Genomic DNA, 22,264 nt, shown 5'->3' with positions numbered 1-22,264 from the left:
TATTTAGCCTACTACTAAATGCCTATTTCACTTAATTTTTTAGTAAATAGATAGAATAAGTCATTTACATTAATGTTTACATTTGTAGTTGTCCATAGCAACCCCAAAAACGTATACCTGCTTGCCTTGCACATCTAATTAATGGGCACAGTTTTTCGACTATTTTTTATTTTTTGCTGTGGATGTTATTGAGCTTGTAGAAATCGGAAACAACACAGTTCTGCGACACAGATTAACCTTTATTGATATCTCTATGAGACAATACCTATTTTATATGCCAAAAGAAACAACAGGCAGTAAAAAAAAAAAAATTAACATAAATATCTTAATGTAGGCATAGGCAATTGTCGCATGCTTTGGCAAACAGTTGAAACATTTTTTAATAAAAACGTCATATCGTGCCTAAGCCTTGTAGGCTCAGTCACCCCCACAATTAGAAATTAAATTAGAAAAATAGATATGCCATCCCTCTTTGAGCGAACCTGACCAGGCTAAAGTGCATGTATGACAAGTGCCCCAATAACCCATGGACTTAGGATCATCCCCATTCCCCTCAAACTTGAAGCATAACGAAATACTACGCCATTAAATTTGCGACAAAGAAATTCTGGCAAAATAGCCTCGGAACGTAAAAGCGAGGCCAACATGTCTAGAATAGAATAGGCTAAACCAATATGAACGTAAAATTATCAGCTGACCGAACTCAAAAGTTTATATTGAACATATGTGTAGCCTAAATAACATAGGCTAATTGGTTTAATATGCCTGACCTTAGGTCTAGTTTGATTTTTTCTTGGCACAATGCAGGAATAAAATAGCATCTACAGTGTCAGGATTCAGACGGGCGCCTGCATAGCCACTATAATGCGCCCTGCTGCACTGAAGGAGCGCTCGCTCGCAGCACTTGTTGCTGAAATGCATAGAATTCTCTTGGAAAGGTGCTGTAGTCATGGGAATGCCTGGTCTTATTTCTCCCAAAAGGAAAGTAGATTTTCCTCTGCTGATCCGTCTATACGGAAGTTTGTAGAGGAATACTTCTGTACACTTCATCCAGAATTAATGTATCCGATTCCTCCTCCCATTCTGTGAAGTCAGTCCTAGGCTTTTTCGTTGGTGCGCCAGCTATGAATATAAAAACAGTACAACCGCCCGCCACCCGCCCGAATTTAATTAAAATATTATTTTTTCGTAACGTCATCAGCCCGATCCGCGGTTTATCCGCGGAGTCCGCGGCTATAACCGCCAACCGCGCATCTCTAACTCAGACACAGACCAAGCAGAGAGTACACAATCATTTGTGTCTTTGTCTAGTTTTACAGCCAACTGTGTGGTAGTTTAAAGTGCCGAGCTTGTACACCGAGACTAATACTCACGCACACTGGATTAACTTTGACTGAGGCATCGGAGCCTCGACACGGCACACTCAGACACTCACATTTGCATGTTATTTAAAATGAAACTATTCAGATGTCGCTCTGTGGCGGGGCAGAAACATGAAGTTTCCCGAATTGTGGCTGGGCACTGCGGACAGCCACCGACATGAAGCGCCGGTGTGTGTACCCTGACAGAAACCTATGTTTGGAATTCTAAAATGCATGGCGCTGCGTGGCGCGACGGTGCTTCTGGTGTGCGACCTGCAGGCAAGTTCGTTATTTTATTTCTACTGGAGAGATGGGCACACGAGGCAGCGCATTTTCACTTTTCCAGCTGCACCTAGTTAAGATCACAGGGAGCTTCTGTGAACGTGAGAAATGTGAACGGCTAAAGTTTAAGGTAGATGCAATGAAAAGTACACGTGTTTGCAAACCTACCAAAAGGTACAAACAATAATTCTGATTAGAGCGATCATGTGGAGATTATTGATCTTTTGTTGAGTCCAATGAGCCTTACATCAAAAAATAGAGCAAGGGTGTTCCTTTAGTGACATTGCTTTGACTCACTCTGAAAATGACGGACTTGAATCAACAAACTTGGTGACGTGCCTGTCAATCAATATTGAGCGTGGGGACCGCACTCCTACGTCAAGTTGCAGTCGATCTAATCACTGATCCAATTGGTCCACCGTTTTTATGTTGTTAAATAAAAAAAAATTGACTGAGTGTGTTTATGTCAGCCCAATATGACAGTCTGCACACTGTACGCTGTCCAAACAGCTTGAAAAGTAGATTTTTTACCATAGGTGAAAGCAAGTAAAGTAGATTAAAACGTTTAAAACGTTAGTCGTTTACTGCTGTCTAAATGTGACTCTTTATACACATCAAGCTGCTGACCGGAAGTTTGAAGCATCCTCCTTAGACATACACACAAAGCATCATGGATAATTTTGCATTCTATAAAAAAGGTCTATACTTTTTTACATTAAGGATGTCAAACTCAATTCCTGAAGGGCCGCAGCCCCGCACAGTTTAGTTCCAACCCTAATTAAGCAAACCTGATCAAACTAATTGAGTCCTTCAGGCTTGTTTGAAACCTACAGGTAAGTGCTGGAACAGGGTTGGAACAAAACTGTGCAGACTTGCGGCCCTCCAGGAATTGAGTTTGACATCCCTGCTTTACATCTTCACTTACACATATAAAGCAAGCTGTTTCCTTTTAGCTCTCCTCTTTTCATCAGCAGCTCTTTTTATAATGCTGTATAAATTAAGAGTATAAATTCTTATTTTTAATCCTATTATCTTTGCCTGTGAATGGTGCTTGCTCTCTTGCTAGTTGTCAATTACATTTTTACATGCAATGTGAAGCTTTTACAAGTTGTGAAGCTAAATCTGTTATTCAGTCACCATAGGCATCTGCTATCTGAAAAAAAAACTTATTGACATGTAGATCTGTAAATGTTTGTTTCCTCTCAGTCAAACCTTTGAAAACTGTTTACTTACTCTAATGGCAACCATTTCTTTCTGTTTTTTTTGCAGCTCTCATAAATGAAAAGTTCATTTTTGACGGAAGGATAGGAGAATCTGTCACACTAAAACCTTATATTAAAATACAGAGAAATAATGAAATACAGTGGATGATTGGAGATCAAGACTGTCTAATTGCTAAAATGACCAGAGGAGCTAGAAAGATAACATACCACGAGAGATTTAGAGACAGACTAATGCTGAATGAGAAGACTGGATCTCTGACCATCAACAACATCACTATTGAAGACAACAGAGATTATAAACTGAAGATCATCAGCAGCAGTGGAACCACTGTAAAGAAATTCAGTGTTTTTATCAAAGGTGAGTCATTTGTGCTTTAAAAAACAGATTTGCACTGAATTTTAAGAGTTAATATAGTGTGTTAATGTAATGTCATTCATTTTGTGTTTTCTTTGCTCCAGTCATGATTAGAGTGAATAATTGACCATGCAGATTAAAGGGATACAGTAGTTCACCCAAAAGAGTTTCTTCCTTCTGTTCAACACAATTGAAGATATTTTGAAGCTGGTATTCATTGACTTCCATATTGTTTTTCCTACTATGAAAGTCAATGCTTATACAATGTTTTCTTCAAAATATCTTGTTTTGTGTTTAACAGAAGAAAGAAACTCATAAAAGTTTGGAACTACTCGAAGGAGAGTAAATAGTGAGTAAATGTTCATTTGTGGGTGAACTATGCCTTTAAGTAAGGGATAAAGCACATCCAGTTATCTGCTTTTATGTTAAAATATTGTTTTTGTCCATATTGTATAGTTATTAACATGTTTTATTTGCATCTACAGTTTGTTCGTATTCTTACATATGCAGAATATTTCTGCCTCATTGTATCCCATAATATTTTACTGAATCTCTCCGTATAGTGTTTTTTTTTTTTTATTCTGTGATATGCAGGGGAGCCAAGTTTTTTCTGTGTGGGACATACAGCTGTTCTACAGTGTGCTGCAGAGATACAGACTGATGAGATCGAATGGAGGTTTAAAGGTGAGGAGTCTCCCATAGCTGAAGTGAAAGGTGGACAGATCGTTCCATATAATGGTCCTAATAGGAGATTCAGAGACAGACTGGAGGTTGATAAAAGTAATGGATCACTGATCATCAAGAACATCAGACGTGAGCATGAGGGGCTTTATAAGCTAAAGAGAAAGAGTTCCGGCACAGGAGACCGTGTCAATGCATTCACTGTTACGCTCTGTGGTGAGTATTCTAAATCATTAAGTGTTATGAAGTCTTCCTCATACATTGCTTTTCTACTGCTGGTAGTTCAGCTCGAAGTGTACAGACTCCAGTGAGATTGAATCAGTTCAGATGAAAGATTAAAGAATAAAGATCTCTTATTAAACCACATCATTAATATTTTCATATTCCAGTCATATTCAAACACTGCAGACACAATTAGTTGTGAAACTGGACAATATTGTAAGTAGACTTAACCATAATCATTAGGGGCCTCATGTATCAACGCTGCGTACGCACAAAAACTTTGCGTACGCCAGGTTTCACGCTCAGAATCGCTCACGTTTGGATTTACTAACAATGAACTGAACGTGGGAATGTGCGCAGCTTCACGGCAGCTTTATGGCAGGCGTACGCACATTTCTTGTGCGTGTCTGTTTTATTTCCATTGGCGACTCCTAGAGGCAGTTGTGTTAAATTGCTCTCTACAAAGTGTCTGAGCCTTGCAATGGCAGCTGTATGAGACGGGTTCAGCAGGTAAATAAGGTTTCCATACCATACAGTTGACCAGCCAAACATTAAAGTTCAATTTGCAGCAGTCGCCTGTTTTCCCAATGTAATCTGAGCTATCTACCACACGCACATTGCTATAAAGACACTCTGAAGATAAATTTGCATGCGTGAATCAGAAACATTTCCATTCAATAAATGTGCAAATAAAATATGATGCTTATTGATATGAACTTATTGACGATTCCTACTTGTCTTTCTCGTGATGAATAGTTGGCAAAATCTGATATGTAGCGGGGGAAAAAAGAAGAAAGAGTTCATCAGACGCTGGATTCGAGCCGAATTCATGCTCGAACGTGTCAATACATGGTCACATGTGTCTTACGAGTAGCGCCACTGAGACCGTTAAGATCGCTGCAACATTTTACAGATATAAACCACACTATTTCTTTTTTTTTAATGCACTCAGTGCGATGTTCAGACCCAACTGTGTTAACCGGATCAGCTAAACTCTCCCACTCTATTTTTTTCTTTTGTTGTTAATTCCGGAGAACAAACTTGCAAATAACACCGCTTTTCTCCGGTCTACCTCCGAAAGCAGCACCTCCAATTCACATTCTGTTCAAAGTTTCTCTTTTTGCTTGAATTTGCCGTTGCTTTTTCGTTGGGTTTTGCCATTAGCATAGTCATTAGCATATTCATACGGGGGAGGAGGCAGGGAGGGGTTTTGTGCTCGTGCATGTTGCGCTCAGTTTCACGTTCATTCAGATGTACAAAAGAATATGCGTGAGATTCGGCGTACGCAGTGTTTCATACATCTGAAATTTTTTCTGCGTACGCAGTGTTTTAGTATGATTTCCACGCAAGTCTTCGTACATGAGGCCCCAGGTCTTTCTGAAACTGAAAAGCTTTTTTTGTGTATGTTACAAAATGAGTTCATCGTATCTTCAACCTTAACCTTGTGCAGACTACTTAAAGGTGCAGTAGGTGATGTGCCAAATTGCTAACCGCTTAGCATATTATCTTTGGACAGTGGGGAGGGACTGTGATTCAAAGACATACCCCCTGAAATCGCGAGCGCGCGCACTGCGTCACAACAGCCGACAGACAACCCACCAGTTCATGTCATTCGCCAGTTAGTGCCAGCACCGTGCAGGAATTACATTAATTACTCCGCCACACTTACATGCTATTTCAGAGTGAATATTCAGAGTAGCATGGTAAACAGTATAGGAAGACTGTCATTGTTCAAAAATGACCCAATGTGAATATAAAAGCAACTTCAGCTCAATAAAGCAGGTTAGGTGGAATAGCGCTATTTACTGGTGTTTTGTTGTTAAACTAAGTATAAATCTACATTATAGATGCTGTCAAAGAACCTTATGAAACTGAAAATAATCGCATCAATTTTTCACCAGGATATTTCAGTGGCTGAACATCACGTCTGTGCATAAGTCATTCATAACTAGTGTTGGGGTACTCGAACTTGGACTCGGACTTGTCACGGACTTGGGGAAACTTTTAATCAGACTTGACTCGGACTTGGACATTTTGGACTCGGAAAATATCACGAGTCCAGTCGAGTCCACATCATTCACAACACAAATAAAGATATTAAAAATTAATAAGTAACAGCATGAAACTATAACAAGAATTTAGCGATCTCTCTGGCTGCATGCCAGCTTTTATTTACGGCACCGCACCGTACCAGCAGGCAGCAGCAGCAGCACGTCATCACCTTAAACGTGTAACCAGAAATAGCCATATATCACACAATGCGTGGCTAGGTTTAGGACAATAATGTCTTTAAAATCAGCAATAATTTGTCTTCTACTGACATGTTAAAAGAAAACAAAGAAAGGTAAGAGCTTATTTAATTAAATTGGACACTCATATCGTAGGGATGATGTTAAAACATACTGGCGATATTGTTTTGTTGTTTATATTGGTGTCAATATATCCGCAAATAACTGTCAGATTCAAAGTTTTGCGCTTTGGCTCTGAGCCAGAGAAATATGCGTTCCGCGCTTGATTTAGGCCAGGGCTTCTCAAATCCGGACTTCGTAATATTCAAAGTTTTCCTGTGTGACTCTTGTAAAGACTTCCCAATATCATCCCGATTCATTTTCCAATACTTCCCCCTTATGCTTATTCTTTCTATGAAAAGTGAAAGCACTGTCAACACAGCGATCTTAAATGCGATAGAACTGCAAGAGCTGTTCAAGATAATTGTGCTTTCGCTTCATTTTGGCTTGAAAGCACGTTAAAATTCATATAAAAATGTCTGCATTCACTTACATTAAAGATGTGCGTCGATCATCACATTTCTGAATCAGTGTAGCCTTTACATGCTGACTGACGGACGCGTTCCATATAAACTCATCCCAGATCCCAAATCAGCTTCTGCTTTTGAGGGTAGGGTTAGGAGAGTATAATGAGTATGTAAAATTACAGTAATTAAATGATGGAATAGCAAAAATGTTGTAATAATGTTGCTTGGAGTTGCATATTATATTAAGTCAATATAAGCACAAATGAATTTAATGTAGAGTTATATTCAAATCCAGACAACATTCAGAATGGATAATCAGTGGACTAAGTCCACAAATTCAAGCAATAATTTAATCTTTTTAAAGATAGAATGAGGTTTGACTTTGAATTTGTGTAAAAATTAATATTCAGGTAATATTTTTATTAGAGACATTGGAGAAATTAGGGGGTGCCTGTGTCCACAATGTGAGTCTTCTGTGTGAGAATAAACATTACTAATTGTGAGCAGCAGTATATTCTCTACATGTTGAATATGCAAGAGAGAATCTGATAATGAGACATTTCTGATTCTATTTATATGTAGTCAATGACAGAGTGCAAGAATATGTGTATTGCACAATTAATCATCTCAATTGTTTCATTTTAAAATGATTCAGAATTATGTATAGTTGTATGCTGATGTCATCATCACTGTCTTTTGAACTGAGGACCAGGACCATGACCTATCCTCAAAAGCCCCCCACCCTCCGCATATATATATATATATATATATATATATATATATATATATATATATATATATATATATATATATATATATATATAWATATATATATATATATATATATATATATATATATATATATATATATATATATATAAATTATTATTATGATTATTATTATTATACAAATAATATTCTAAATAAATAACAGAAATTTGTCCTAAATGTAACTGGAACACAAAGACACAACTGGAGTGATGTATTAAGATCATTTAAGAAGTCTTTTGCAAGAATATTAATTTAATTTGACAATTCCATAAGATACAAAAAGATATACTTTAAAGAATTATCTGTGGGCTGCACGGTAGCGCAGTAAGTAGCACTGTCGCCTTACAGCAAGAAGGTCGCTGGTTCGAGCTACGGCTGGGTCAGTTGATGTTTCTGTGTGGAGTTTGCATGTTCTTACCGTGTTGGCGTGGGTTTTCTCCGGGAGCTCCGGTTTCCCCCACAGTCCAAAAACTATAGGTGAATTGATTAATTAAATTGGCCATAGCATATGAAGGGAAGGGCATCCGCTGTGTAAAACATGCTGGATAAGTTGGCGGTTCATTCCGCTGTGGCGACCCCTGATTAATAAAGGGACTAAGTCGTAAAGAAAATAAATGAATGAATGAGAATTATCTGTTGTCTTTTTAGACCTTAATTGTGAACTGTTTTATGCCTAATCTTACCTCCCTGACTCTTCATCCTTTTTTCTGCTTCATAGCATGTTTAGTTAAAATAAGATCATCATCATATTGTTTTAATTTTTGTTTTGTCCAGTTGCAAAACTTTCACAGGTTTCACAATGCATAATCGCTGCTTATTTTTTTGAGGTGTCCCAGAGTTGCAAAAACTTCTAAGTATTTTGAATGTACACTTGCTTTATTAAAATGAAAATGTCCAAGGCAAGGCAAGGCAAGTTTATTTATATAGCACATTTCATACACAGTGGCAATTCAAAGTGCTTTACATAAACAAGAATAAAAGAAACAAGTAAAATAAAAATAAAAACAAATAATAAAAATGCGTAAAAACAAAACAAAACATAAAAACAGGTAAAATGTGATATAAAAGAATGAAGAAGAGAAAAACATGATAGTGCAATCTGTCGGACGCAGCACAGTGCGCATTCAGTAAAGGCACAGCTAAACAGATGTGTTTTCAGTCTTGATTTGAATGTGCCTAATGTTGGAGCACATCTGATCATTTCTGGAAGCTGATTCCAGCAGCGAGGGGCGTAGTGGCTGAAGGCAGATTCACCCTGCTTTGACTGAACTCTTGGAACTTCTAGTTTATATGATCCTAAAGATCTGAGTGATCTGTTAGGTTTGTATTCAGTGAGCATATCTGTGATGTATTTAGGTCCTAGGCCATTTAGTGATTTATAGACCAGTAATAATACTTTAAAATCTATTCTGAATGTAACTGGGAGCCAGTGTAAAGACCTGAGGACAGGTGTGATGTGCTCTGATTTCCTGCTTCTGGTTAGAATTCTGGCTGCAGCGTTCTGGATGAGCTGTAACTGTCTGACTGTCTTTTTAGGAAGACCAGTGAGGAGTCCATTACAGTAATCCACCCTGCTGCTGATAAAAGCATGAACAAGTTTTTGTAAATCTTCACTAGAAACAAAGCATCTGATTCTTGCTATGTTTTTGAGATGACAGTATGCTGATTTACTGACTGCTTTGACATGACTGTTGAAACTCAGATCTGACTCAAGAGTCACACCCAGATTCTTGACCTTATTTTTGGTCGTTTGACCTTTAGTGCCAAGGTACGCATTTACCGCGAGAACCTCATCTCTGTTTCCAAACACAATCATTTCAGTTTTCTCTTTGTTTAACTGAAGAAAGTTTTGGCACATCCAATTGTTAATTTCATCAATGCATTGGCAGAGGGTGTCAATGGGGCTGTAGTCATTAGGCAGTAAGGCTAGGTAGATCTGAGTGTCATCAGCATAGCTGTGGTAGGAGATTTGGTTCTTTCTCATTATTTGGCTCAGAGGGAGCATGTAAAGGTTGAACAGGAGAGGTGCCAGAATCGAGCCTTGTGGGACTCCACACGTCATGGGTGTCCACCTCGACCTATGATCACCTAAACTGACATAATAACCTCTACCTTCAAGGTAAGATCTAAACCATTTGAGGACCGTGCCAGACAGCCCAACCCAGTTTTCCAGCCTATCCAGAAGTATGCTGTGATCGACAGTGTCAAATGCAGCACTGAGATCCAACAATACCAGCACTGTTATTTTACCTGAATCTGTATTTAGGCGGATATCATTGATTATCTTTATAAGAGCGCTCTCTGTACTGTGATGTGCTCTGAAACCAGATTGAAAATTGTCTAAACACCCCCTGAAGTTTAAGAACTTGTTAACCTGGTTAAAAACAACTTTTTCAATGATTTTGCCAATGAAAGGGAGATTTGAGATTGGCCTGTAATTGCTCAATAGGGTGTTATCCAGGTTGCTCTTCTTCAAGAGGGGTTTAACAACTGCAGTTTTAAGTGAGGTTGGAAAAATCCCTGATAGAAGTGAAGCATTTACCACTTTTAGAAGATCCATTTCTAAATTGGTTAGGGCCGGGCCTAATCATGATCATGCTGGATAATCGCGCGCACGCCTGTTTTAACACATTGCAGCAAAGCAATCATTTTAATGGAAGAAGATGTCGGCCTCACTGAAAAGAGTTAATGAAGAAAATAGACAGTTCAAAGTTGAATAAACAGATAAGTATGTGTTTATTTTGCCCTAAGCCAGCTCGAATCAGTAACATTCTTGCTGTGAGGCCATTGTGCTACCCACGGCGCCACTGTGCTGCATCTTATGGATGTTTATTAAAAACAAGTCATATAATATCAATTGTTTCATACCTTTGACCTTAATTAAAAAAAATGAGATTTGGACCTTTTAATGTAGACATTGAGAACCCTTGTTTCAGGCTATCATTAACAGATAGACCCAGATCATGAGCCTAGAAATCTACTCTGGACTATTTTTTCAGTCTGATTCCCACTGGGTTTTATTTTGCACCCAATTGCCCCTGCTATTTATTTACTCTTTGTTTATTTAAAACAAAATTCTTCTGACTGTTAATTCCCTGTTAAGACAGCGGTGAAGCCGAATGGTCTCTCTTTGCTGAACCTTTTATGTTCTGTGCAGATCTGGGTCAGTCGGCATAAATATATGGTTTAATTTTCCACGCTGGGGCTGATAATGAGTTCTCTGGAATTAATGTTAATAAAAATGCATTGTTGCCTTGGTAATGCAAGCATAATTTAAACAAGAAATGTGTGAGTCTTGTAAAATAATAAAAATTCGACATAATCCTTCTATTTTCATTTTAATTTGAAACAAGCTAACAAAAAAATACAAGTCATTGTGTAAAAATGTACCAAAAGTTTAAATTCTTTATTTAACAGTTTAATTGTTAATAGAAAAATATATTTGATTTATTATTATTATTATTGTTATTTTACATTTTTTTTACATAGGTGGCACCATTTCTCAATGCTTAGCACTGTTGCCGCACAGCAAGAAGGTCACTGGTTCAAGTCTTGACTGGGCCAGGAGTGTTTCTGTGTGAAGTTTGCATGTTCTCCATGTGTTGGTGTGGGTTTCCTCCGGGTGCTCCAGTTTCCCTCACAGTCCAAACACATGCGCTATAGGGGAATTTAATTTACCAAAATGGCCGTGGTGTGTGAGTGTGAATGAGAGTGAATGGGTTGTGGCTGGAAGGGCATCCGCTGCGTTAAACATATGCTGGACTAGTTGGCAGTTCGTTCCGCTGTGGCAACCCCTGATAAATAAGGGACTAAGCCAAAAGAAAAAATAATAAATGAGTTTTAAGACTGTCTGGATTCGGCCGGACTCAACTCGGACTCAGATGTTAAGGACTCGGACTTAAGTCCGACTCGACCCCTTTTGGACTCGAACTTGGACTCGACTGGTTAAGGACTTGGTCTCGACTTGGACTCGACAAAGGTGGACTCGACCCCAACTCTATTCATAACACAACACAGTCTAACAAAATAGTTTCAAAACAGAACATTACCTGTCTAACAGTAATACTTCAGCAATGGGGAGCTCGGCTGTCCTCCGGCTCCGACTGGGCATCTGCGAGCGGCCCGCAGCTCACTCGGAGCGCAAGCGTTTGTAATGCAGATGGGCACGCGGTAATGGAGGATCTGCGTGAACAGATGCGCAGAAGTCGGAATCTACATTTGTTGACAGACAGTCTGACCAGCTTATTGGATTTAAGGGAGATGACGGTCCGACTCTATTTAATTAGAGGAACAATTTTTAGTGTTATGCTTTACCCAGAATATAAAAATACATATAAACACATTTAGATCATTTATTGTAATCATTACTTTTGGACTGTGAAGAGACTTTCAACCAGCACAACAAAAAATCTTTCTGAAGACAATCACCCACTGCACCTTTAACCATATTTGACACAGGTCTCTAAATGATCTGCACAATCAACATGACCATCAAGACTTTGCAACTTCCTGCAGTTTATTGAGGTTTTTGTCTAGATTATTTAGTTAAGATAATGATTCAACAATTCTCTTACTCCTTCTTTACTGAATTGTATTTAAGTTTGTGTTTTTGATTTGGTTAAATTTTTTTAAGTACTGTAGATTTTCATCATTAAAATAAAATTTAGACTTCTCCTTGTTTATTGTCTGCCATCAGATATGATGTTGAAATACAGCGGCAGTGTTCCCGACCTGTTTACCGTTATATTGTGCTCTGTGGGTTCTTCAATTCAATCCAATTCAGCTTTATTTGTATAGCGCTTTTACAATGTAGATTGTGTCAAAGCAGCTTCACATAAATGGTCATAGTAACTGGAACAGTGTGGTTCAGGTTTTAGTGTTTAAGTTCAGTTCAGTTCAGTTTAGCTCAGTTCAGTGTGATTTAATCATTACTGAGAGTTCAATCACTGAAGAGCAAATTGATCGATGCGTAGCTCTACCAATCCTGAACCATGCGAGGCAGTGGCGACAGCGGAGAGGGAAAAAAAACTTCACCTGATGGGAGTGAAGAAAAAAAAACTTGAGGGAACCAGACTCAGTTGGGCACGACCATTTTAATTTCTCCGCTGGCCAAAAGTCTTGTGCAGAGCTTCATTCGCCGTGGTTAGTGTGTGTGTGTCTCTTCAGTATAGAGACACACACACACACAAACACGAACAAACTCAAAAGCAAACCATATTACTTGCATGAAACTTACAGGTATGCAAATTACAAAAAATAAAAATACATTACTGATACTCTGCTGGATGATTTGCTGGCATGTTGATTCTAATCGGGAGCAGTTTATTTCATTAAGTTAGTTTGTATTGTGTAGGATTTACCATGGCACTTGTTTTTCTGTTATTTTAAAATGCCACTTTATTTTCACTTTGTGCCACTCTTTCAATCTATGTGTTAGTGGGACAGTACGTGTGTGTTTCATACATCTTAGTGAATATTTGTTTGGGTTGGTTATATATTTGGGAAAAAAGAGAATATGATTACTTAATCGATGATAATGCTCCATTTAAATGGCACAGGATGGCATAAGCCTTAACTCTCAGCAGTTGTTTTCGATCCCCATTAGATCACTCTTAAAAAATAATCAGTCCAGTAGGTGGCGCTGAACAACAGCAGTATTAGTTCAAAGACACACTAATAAAGCAAGCTGTTTCCTTTAGATCTCCTTATTTCATTAACAGCTCTTTTCATCTTGCTGTATAAATGTTTGTAAATTCTTATTTTTAAGCCCATTGTCTTTGCAACTTTTTATTTTTATCCCCACTCTCTTGCTTGTTGTCAATAGCATTATCTTTATGTTTCAAGGCGCATGTTGGGCTGTTTGCTACTAATGTCCCACCAGCATGTACGTGCGCTTATAAACTCAGGATCAAAGCCTGAGTTTACAGAGAAAGATGATGATCAGCGTCATGGTACCAACAAAGCCTGATATTGAGTTTGTCAATGTGAAGCTAATCCTCTAATCCAGAGTTTGTTCGGGCACCTGTTCTCTGAGATAAAACACATTGACATGTTGATCTGTAAATGTTTATTTCCTCCTAGTCAAAACTCTGCACTGCTCTGTAAACTGTTTACTTGATCTAATGTCAACTTTTTTTCTCTTTTTTTTTTTTTTTATTTGCTGCTCTCACACATGAAGATTCCATTATTGTCGGATGGGTAGGAAAATCTGTCACACTAAAGTCTGATACTGAAATACAGAGAAACTATGAAATACTGTGGCTGATTGAAGACAGTCTAATTGCTAAATTGACCAGAGAAGCTAGAGAGATAACATATTACAGATTCAGAGACAGACTAGTGCTGGACGAGGAGACTGGATCTCTGACCATCAACAACATCACTGTTGAAGACAACAGAGATTATAAACTGAGGATCATCAGCAGCAGTGGAACCACTGTAAAGAAATTTGGTGTTCTTACCAAAGGTGAGTCATTTGTGCTTTTAAAAAACTGATTTACACTGAATTTTAAGAGTTAATATAGTGTGTTTACGTAATTGTCATTCATTTTGTGTTTTCTTTGCTCCAATCATGATTATAGTGAACTTGCAGTAATTGACCATGCAGATTAAAGGAATACAGTAGTTCACCCAAAAGAGTTTCTTCCTTCTGTTCAACACAATTGAAGATATTTTGGAGTAAGCTGGAATGCATTGACTTCCATATTTGTTTTTCCTACTATGAAAGTCAATGCTAACAGGATTTATTCAAATATTTTCTTTTGTGTTTAACAGAAGGAAGAAACTCATAAAGCTTTGGAACCACTTGAGGGAGAGTAAATAGAGAGTAAATGTTCATTTGTGTGTGAACTACCCCTTTAAGTAAGAATAAAGTATATCCAGGTGGTTGTTATCTGTTATCTATTGTGTTCTTATTCTCACATATGCAGAATATTTCTGCCTTATTGTGTCCAAAGATACTTTACTGAATTTCTAGTTATAATGTTTTTTCTGTCCTTTCTGTGACATGAAGGGGAGCCAATGTCATTCAATGAGGGAGATACAGCTGTTCTACAGTGTGCTGCAGAGATACAGACTGATGAGATTGAATGGAGGTTTAAAAGTGAGGAGTCTCCCATAGCTGAAGTGAAAGGTGGAAAGATCATTCTATATAATGGTCCTGATAGGAGATTCAGAGACGGACTGGAGGTTGATAAAAAGACTGGATCACTGATCATCAGTAACATCAGATGTGAGCATAAGGGCCTTTATCAACTAATGAAAAAGAGTTCCAGCACAGGAGACCATATCAGTGCATTCGATGTTATGGTCTATGGTGAGTATTATAAGGCCCAATCCCAACTCTATTTTTGTACCCTTACCTCTTCCCCCTGGCCCTTAAAAGTGAGTGTTAAGGGGAAGGGCTTCAAAATTTACTCCTAAGAATTGGGACATCACTACATCACCTGCACATGTCATCGCGATCTCTTGCTTCATATGAGATCAGATGATGGTGACTGCTGTAGTTATTCCAGTTGTGCTATTTTTTGGTATTTATCTTCAGGAAATCACTGAAGGCATGCATTATGTTATCATAATGATATAATGTGGCAATAAGATTGGAACTGCAGTGTATTTACACAGTGGCAATATTCATCTATGTAAACACACAAAAAACAACATTAACATTATAGCAGACACAGTTAAAAGCTCATTCCCGGCCACTAGACATTACTGACAGGGTTCAGCAATACTGCTGATGTGGCAGGTGTAATTTGGAAAATTTTCTTACCCCTTGGTTTTGAGTGTGGTCCTGAAAAATCTTCGTTCGAATGGCTATTTATTATTTCCATTGGCGACTCCTAGAGGCAGTTATGTTAATTTGCACACTACAAAGTATCGCACCAACACGTAAAAAACATTGCTATTCATTTATAATTGATAAAATGGGTTAATTGGCACATTTTTTACCAATTATGTGATTTAGAACAGTGTTTCTCAACTGGTGGGTCGCAACCCAAAAGTGGGTCGCGGAGTGTGTGATCAAAAAAAACAACAAAAGTTTAATATTGCTTATATCGGACTTTTATTTTGAAATGCACGTGTGCCAACCGTACGGGACTTTTAATTTGCCAGGAACCTGGGTTAAGCACTTTCGGCGAACTGTATGCAATGCAAAAAAACTGCGCGTTTAAGGTCTGTTTTCTTTAAAAATCAGCGATCTCCACTGGCTGAGTGATATCCATTATAAAGTGGGTTTCAGATTGTACAAGAAGCACTGCATTAGATTACATTTCCCCCCGCCATGTTTTTTTAATATGAGCATTTATTTTACCCCAGTATATTCAATGGAGCTTTTGCGCTAACGTTAGCCTGCCGATTCTGACGGGCGCGTGCGAGCAAACTGTTTTTTGTCTTGTTTTACGCTTGAGCAACTAAATGAATGCCAAAGTTTATTTAACTGAATGTATTTTAATGGCATTACAACATCAATGCTGTAAAAGGAACCGTATAAAATGGGGAAAAAGTTCATAAGGTCACCGGAAAGTTTATCTGTTTGGGAAAACACTAACGTTCGCTCCGCATATACCCCTTTGACATGTAAAATCCCAGCGCAGTTACGACCCCGAATATGTAAAGTGTGGATTTACATATTTTGACAACAAAAAAAGCTTAAAACCTCAGTGTGTCATATGTAGTGAGGTGCTTTCACAAGAGAGCATGAAACTTAAATTAAAACAACATTTAGAAACCAAACATCCCAGTTGCAAGGAAAAACCTGTGGACTATTTTCCAAGACGACTCCAAAAGCTGAGGGCATCACAAAAGTGGCGAACATCTTCATGTTCAAAACAAGTACAAGTACATCTTACTGTGCTCAACGTGTAGCAAAGACCAAGAAAGCCCACACAAAAGCAGAACAGCAAATAACTGGTGATTATTATAAAATGTTTATGATAATTTGAATAATTTTACTTCAGTTTGCTGGTTTCTGTTCAGTTCAGCCAGATCAGTGTTAATGTTTTATAAACAGTTGAGTTTAGTTAATGGTAACTTAACTTTTCCTTACCCTAACCACTGTTTACAGTATTTGACATTTTTACTCTGTAATATTTCTATAATTTGATACATTTTCTTCAATGACAGCAGTAAAATATTGTTTATTTGTAAGTCTTGGTGATTTACTTATAATTTATCTGTCACTAGTTGTGTATGTTAACAATTAAATACAAATGAATTATAATTTCTAAAATTATATTATAGTTCCTAAAAATTTGGGTCGCGGCTTGATGACCATGTGAAATGTGGGTCCCATGGCCAAACCAGTTGAGAACCCCTGATTTAGAACATATTATAGCCTTTGCAAATGTATACAATATTGTGGCAATGTGGCCTTGGTCAACCCATGATTAATTCATCCTCACAAACGCGTGATGGGTGGCTTCTTGGTGAGTGATGTATTTAAAGATAAAGTTTATTTTATTGAGCGTAATTATTGTCAGGAGACCGCAGTTATCCATTAAAGACGTGGCTGGCAACCTCCCTCAACAACCCATAAAACTAACCAAGAGCGCAGATACAATGATGCCCATTCTCTCGCTCGGTCAGTTGTAGAGCGGGCGATTGGGCAGCTGAAATGCCGGTGGCACTGCCTTGATAAGAGCTGAGGGGTGCTGCAATACCGCCCTAACAAAGTGTTCCTCTAACACAGGGGTGGGGAACCTTTTTTCTATCAAGGGCCATTTACATTTTTGTAACATCGTTTAGGGGCCAAACTAAATTATAGGGCTGCTCGATTATGGGAAAATCATAATCGCGATTATTTTGGTCATAATTGTAATCACGATTATTTAAAACGATTATCAGTTGAGGTCAAAATTATTCACCCTTTTGTAAATTTAGTTTTTTATATATATAAATATTTTCCAAATGATGTTTAACAGAGGAATTTTTCACAGTATTTCCTCTAATATTTTTTCTTGAGGAGAAAGTCTTATTTCTTTTATTTCAGCTAGAATAGAAGCAGTTTTTAATATTTTGAAACCCATTTTAAGGTCAATATTATTAGTCCCCCTAAGCAATATATATTGTTTGATCGTCTGCAGAAAAAACTACTGCTATACAATGACTTGCTTAATTACCCTAATTAAGCCTTTGAATGTCACTTTAAGCTAAATTCGAGTATCTTGAAAAATATCTAGTAATATCAAATATAAAATAAATCAGTTATTAGAAATGAGTTATTAAATCTGTTTTCTTTAAAAATGGGTTGAAAATAAATCTTTCCATTAAACAGAAATTGGGGGGAAAGGGTCGCTAATAATTCAGGAGGGCTAATAAATCTAATTTTAACTGTATATGCAGTTATTTTCCTCCCTGTAAATAAGTAAAAGGAATTAAATACAATAGAATAAAATATGAAACAAACTGTGCTTTAGGCATCTTCACTGTAAGAAAAAAACTTCAGCTACAAAAGTCCTTCAGTCAAGAGCAGTGAGGGATTTTCTCCTTTTGTTGTTTGATTAATAATAAAAACAGTCAGCAGCAGGGATATAGCGCACTGTTACTTTAAGAATAGTGCGGCTCTGATATGGTTTCTCTTTCACATGTCTTTTGATTCTCAACTTGTTTGTTTGTTAAATAAACTAGGGTTAATATGAATGTTCACTAAACACCGCGCTCTGACACAAATGTCCATGTATTTGACCATTAAAGCGCTCACATTAAGATGGCGTTAGATGTGTGTGCTCTGCTCGACTCCGAGGCTAAGCGCACACACACACAGAAGCATGCCATGCGGTCTTGTTCAAGCTATTAAAAATATGAATGATTCGAACGCAAGTCAATGAATGATGGGCATCCCGTGGTGCAAACGTTACATTACAGCACATGCTTTTAGTCATTTTCATGTGAAACTGACCTTTGCAGAGCAACAAATGTGTAACAGAATTTATTATTTTTGTTCCTGAGGGATGATTTTAAATTGACGGATGGGGCCGGATCAAATGGTCTCGCGGGCTGCATACGGCCCAGAGGCCGGATGTTCTCCACCCCTGCTCTAATAAAACTGTCTCCCACAGACATGGATACTACTCCAGACAGTAAAGTGTCGCTGTCAATTGTGGCAACTCTCTCCTCAGAGAGTGTTAGTTCAGCATCCCCTGTTCCTCTGCCTCTTCGTTCCACACTTTGACGGTGCAAAGCTGTTCTCCTCTTAACCTGCACCTTTACATCACACTATTTCTTTTTTAATCCACTCACAGTGCGATGTTCAGACCCCACTGCGTTAATGGCGTCAGCTAATCTCTCGCATTCTCTTTTTTTTTTTTCTTTTGTTATTAATTCCGGAGGACAAACTTACAAATAACACAGTTTGTTCATTGGTCCCATAGGAACACCTCCAATTTATTTTCTGTGAAGTTTCTCTTCTTGCTTGCTTGTGCCATTGCTTTTTCATTTGGCTTTTGCCAAAGTAGAGTCATTACCATATTTATTAGGGGGAGGAGTCAGGAAGGGGTTTGCGCTCGTGCCTGTTGCGCTCAGTTTCACGTTAATTCGGATGTACAAAGAGAATATGCGTGGGATTCCGCGTACGCAGTGTTTCATACATCTGAATTTTTTTTTACTGCGTATGCACATTTACAGCTTTGTCCATATGCAATGTTTTTGTATGAATTTAACGCAAGTGTTTGTACATGAGGCCCCTGGTCTTTCTAAAACTGATAAGCTTTTTTGTGTGTTACAAAATGAGTTCCATCGTATCTTCAACCTTAACCTTGTGCAGACTACTTAACCATATTTGACACAGGGCTCTAAATGATCTACACAATCAACATGACCATCAAGACTTTGCAACTTCCTGCAGTTTATTGAGGTTTTAGACTAGATTATTTAGTTAAGATACTGATATAATTCTCTTACATCTGCATGACTGAATTGTATTTAAGTTTGTGTTTTGATTTAGTTTAGTTTTTTTATAGTCATGTTGGTTCTCATCATTATAATACAATTTAGACTTTGGCACTAGCTGATAGTCAGAAGTTAATGTAAATGACTGAAACTGTGTTTAGAATTATTTAAATACTTTAATGACTCAAATTATTAAACTTTACATCGAGTTTCCATGTTTCTTCAGTGTTCATAAATAAAGTTCAATTCAGAGGAAAGAATAAGTGCATAAACAAAACTGATATTATCCAAAAGAATCAAAATATTGTCAACTGTGTGTTCTGCGAATGATCTTGGACACTTTATGTTTAATACAAATTTAATAGTAAGTTTTGTCATTATTTTTGCTTCTTTAGAAATGATTAAAACCTTTCAGATCTTCTCCTTTTAATATCCATCTCTGTTTCAGGTTCCACAGGAAACCAAGTGAAGGACTCAGTGACTGAAAAATCACCATTGTTGTATGAAGATGATCAGAATGTCGTGTATGAGAATGAGAGGATGAGTTCACTTTAATGAGAGAAGACACGCCCACCAATGCCAATCACTGTGACATCATCAACATTTAAAGGTGACATATAGTGCATTGTTTCAGTTAGTTGAATTATTTTGTATTATCTACAGGTAACAGTCTGTGTTTTGGCTGACAAACTTCTGGTGACTTAAAAACTTCAAACTGATTAAGAACTTTACCTAAAGTACATGCAAATGTTGAGAGCATGCTAACTAATAGTCCCGTGTGCAACTTAACAGTCTAATAGATTTTCAAGAGAACGAGGAAACAAGGAGGTTTGAGGCTCATGAGGTATGGCTGTTTCCATGTGCGCAGCAATTATTATTCAGTTATTCCTAGGTATAACCAGATTTTCATTATATAGCACTTTTAAAGCTCCAGCTACAACCACAAATCATGTTTCTGCTTTTCTGAGCTTCTAGAATCCGTCCAGTGAATGTAGGAAACAAAAGTGTGTTTGATCAGCGTTAAACTCTTGCGTGCACGTATGTGTATGTGTATGTGTGTGTGTGTGTGTGTGTGTGTGTGTGTGTGTGTGTGTGTATAAAAAGATTCTGTGTTTAGATGAAGATGGAAGTGTGTTGCTAAAACACTTGATATCATTTTATAAATGTTACTCATCATATCTGTTATTCTGTTAGTAGTTTAATTCTCAGAGCTTTGATTGAGTGTGATTGTAGACAGCGATCAGCTTTTATCATATGTTTTACCACAGCAGTGTTTCTCTAATCATTGCGTTAGATGTGTTTTAATTTTAATAATTAACACCAATATCAGGATAATGGCACTGTTTTTGGGTCTCGGGTATGAAACCCACATTTCAGAAACATCTTGACCATCAGTGCCAGACCTCTATTCAGTCTATTATTGTTACACGTTTATTGAAGAAGTTAATCAGCTGTAACTCTTATTTACAGTATTTTACTTTTCATTTAAACTTTATACTTTTCATTATTTACTATTATTGAGTCTATTATTTCACTCTCATTTTATTATGCTTTAAAATGTTGTTCTGAAGTGAATCTTCCTTATGTAAATCTGATCTGCGTGTCAAATTTAGTATATAAAGGACTTTGTATTTATGTTGAAGCACTTAAATTAGCCTTTAACTAAAGCTCTTGTTCAACTCGAGCACTTCCTGAAGTGACGTCGCACTGTTGTGAAATTGCCTTTGATTTATTGATGAATCTGTTGGTCATTTTTGACGACTGCATGTTCATAATGAATACATGTCAAATACTTACTGAAACTTTCTGTCCTCAAGTTTAGTGGACGAATATTGTTTCTAGTTTTGCTTTCTAACAACTGTTTTAAAACACAAAACACTTGAAAATGTATTCAATTGGTATTCGAGCCAAAAATAATAAAGAAAATTTGTGTGAAATTTGTGTTGGATTGTATTCATTTAGTTTTTCTACAATTTGTTTTCTACAACATGTTTTTTAGAGTAGAGTGAATCTGGGAAATGGGCATGAAGGGAAAAAGCTGCATAAACTTGAATAATATTGCGTAGTCCTATTCAAAATAATCCAAACTAATTTGAAGATGACATGAGACTACATCATTGGTAGTTCAATTATTCACTGAGTTTTGTTGTGAAATTGAACTAAATTATAATATGTTAATGATCAGTTGTGTTTCAATGATAAATCTTAAGACTCACTGCATTTATCTCCTGCCAAGAAAAGGTAAAGGTAAAAGAAAAATGTAAATGTAGAAATAAATGAATAAATCTATAGATGAAACAGTGGACATAAATCTAAAAATAAATAAAAGAAAAAATAAATGCTGGGAAAAAATAATAGATATAAATGTCAAAAATATTGTTTCTTTTTTACATTTATTTATTTACTTATTTTTATAATAGTTAAAAAACTAATAATTTATTTTATATCCCACGTTGGCAGACACATATCTGGCTCATAAAATGAACATAACATTCATTCATTCATTCATTTATTTTATTTTCGGCTTAGTCCCTTTATTAATCCGGGGTCGCCACAGCGGAATGAACTGTGTATCCAGCACGTTTTTACGCAGCCGATTCCCTTCCAGCCGCAACCCATCTCTGGAAAATATCCGCACACACTCGTTCACACTTACACACTATGGACAATTTAGCTTACCCAATTCACCTGTACCGCATGTCTTTGGACTGTGGGGGAAACCAGA

General features: G+C 37.2%; 1 protein-coding gene across 5 annotated transcripts in view; it reads left to right on the top strand.

The window, feature by feature from the left end:
- The window catches only part of LOC103908669 (cell adhesion molecule CEACAM3), a 42,231-nt gene extending 20,755 nt beyond the window's left edge, over positions 1-21,476 (top strand). For 2 of the 5 annotated variants that reach the window (XM_021469549.2, XM_073937228.1), the window contains 5 exons: positions 2,913-3,224; positions 3,816-4,118; positions 13,829-14,116; positions 14,663-14,965; positions 19,988-21,476. In XM_021469549.2, the coding sequence (XP_021325224.1) occupies positions 2,913-3,224; positions 3,816-4,118; positions 13,829-14,116; positions 14,663-14,965; positions 19,988-20,094 (1,313 nt within the window). In that variant the 3' untranslated portion in view covers positions 20,095-21,476. Of the gene's footprint in view, positions 1-2,912; positions 3,225-3,815; positions 4,119-13,095; positions 13,160-13,828; positions 14,117-14,662; positions 15,143-19,133 lie in introns of those variants that run through there. The other 3 variants (XR_012397712.1, XM_073937227.1, XR_012397713.1) reach the window with 3 other exon arrangements.
- Positions 21,477-22,264: the final 788 nt, after the last annotated feature.

This window comes from Danio rerio, chromosome 22 (genome assembly GCF_049306965.1).
Source record: "Danio rerio strain Tuebingen ecotype United States chromosome 22, GRCz12tu, whole genome shotgun sequence".
Classification (NCBI taxonomy): domain Eukaryota; kingdom Metazoa; phylum Chordata; class Actinopteri; order Cypriniformes; family Danionidae; genus Danio; species Danio rerio.
Note: the sequence above shows the minus strand (reverse complement) of the source record. Positions and strands in the feature narration are given on the sequence as shown.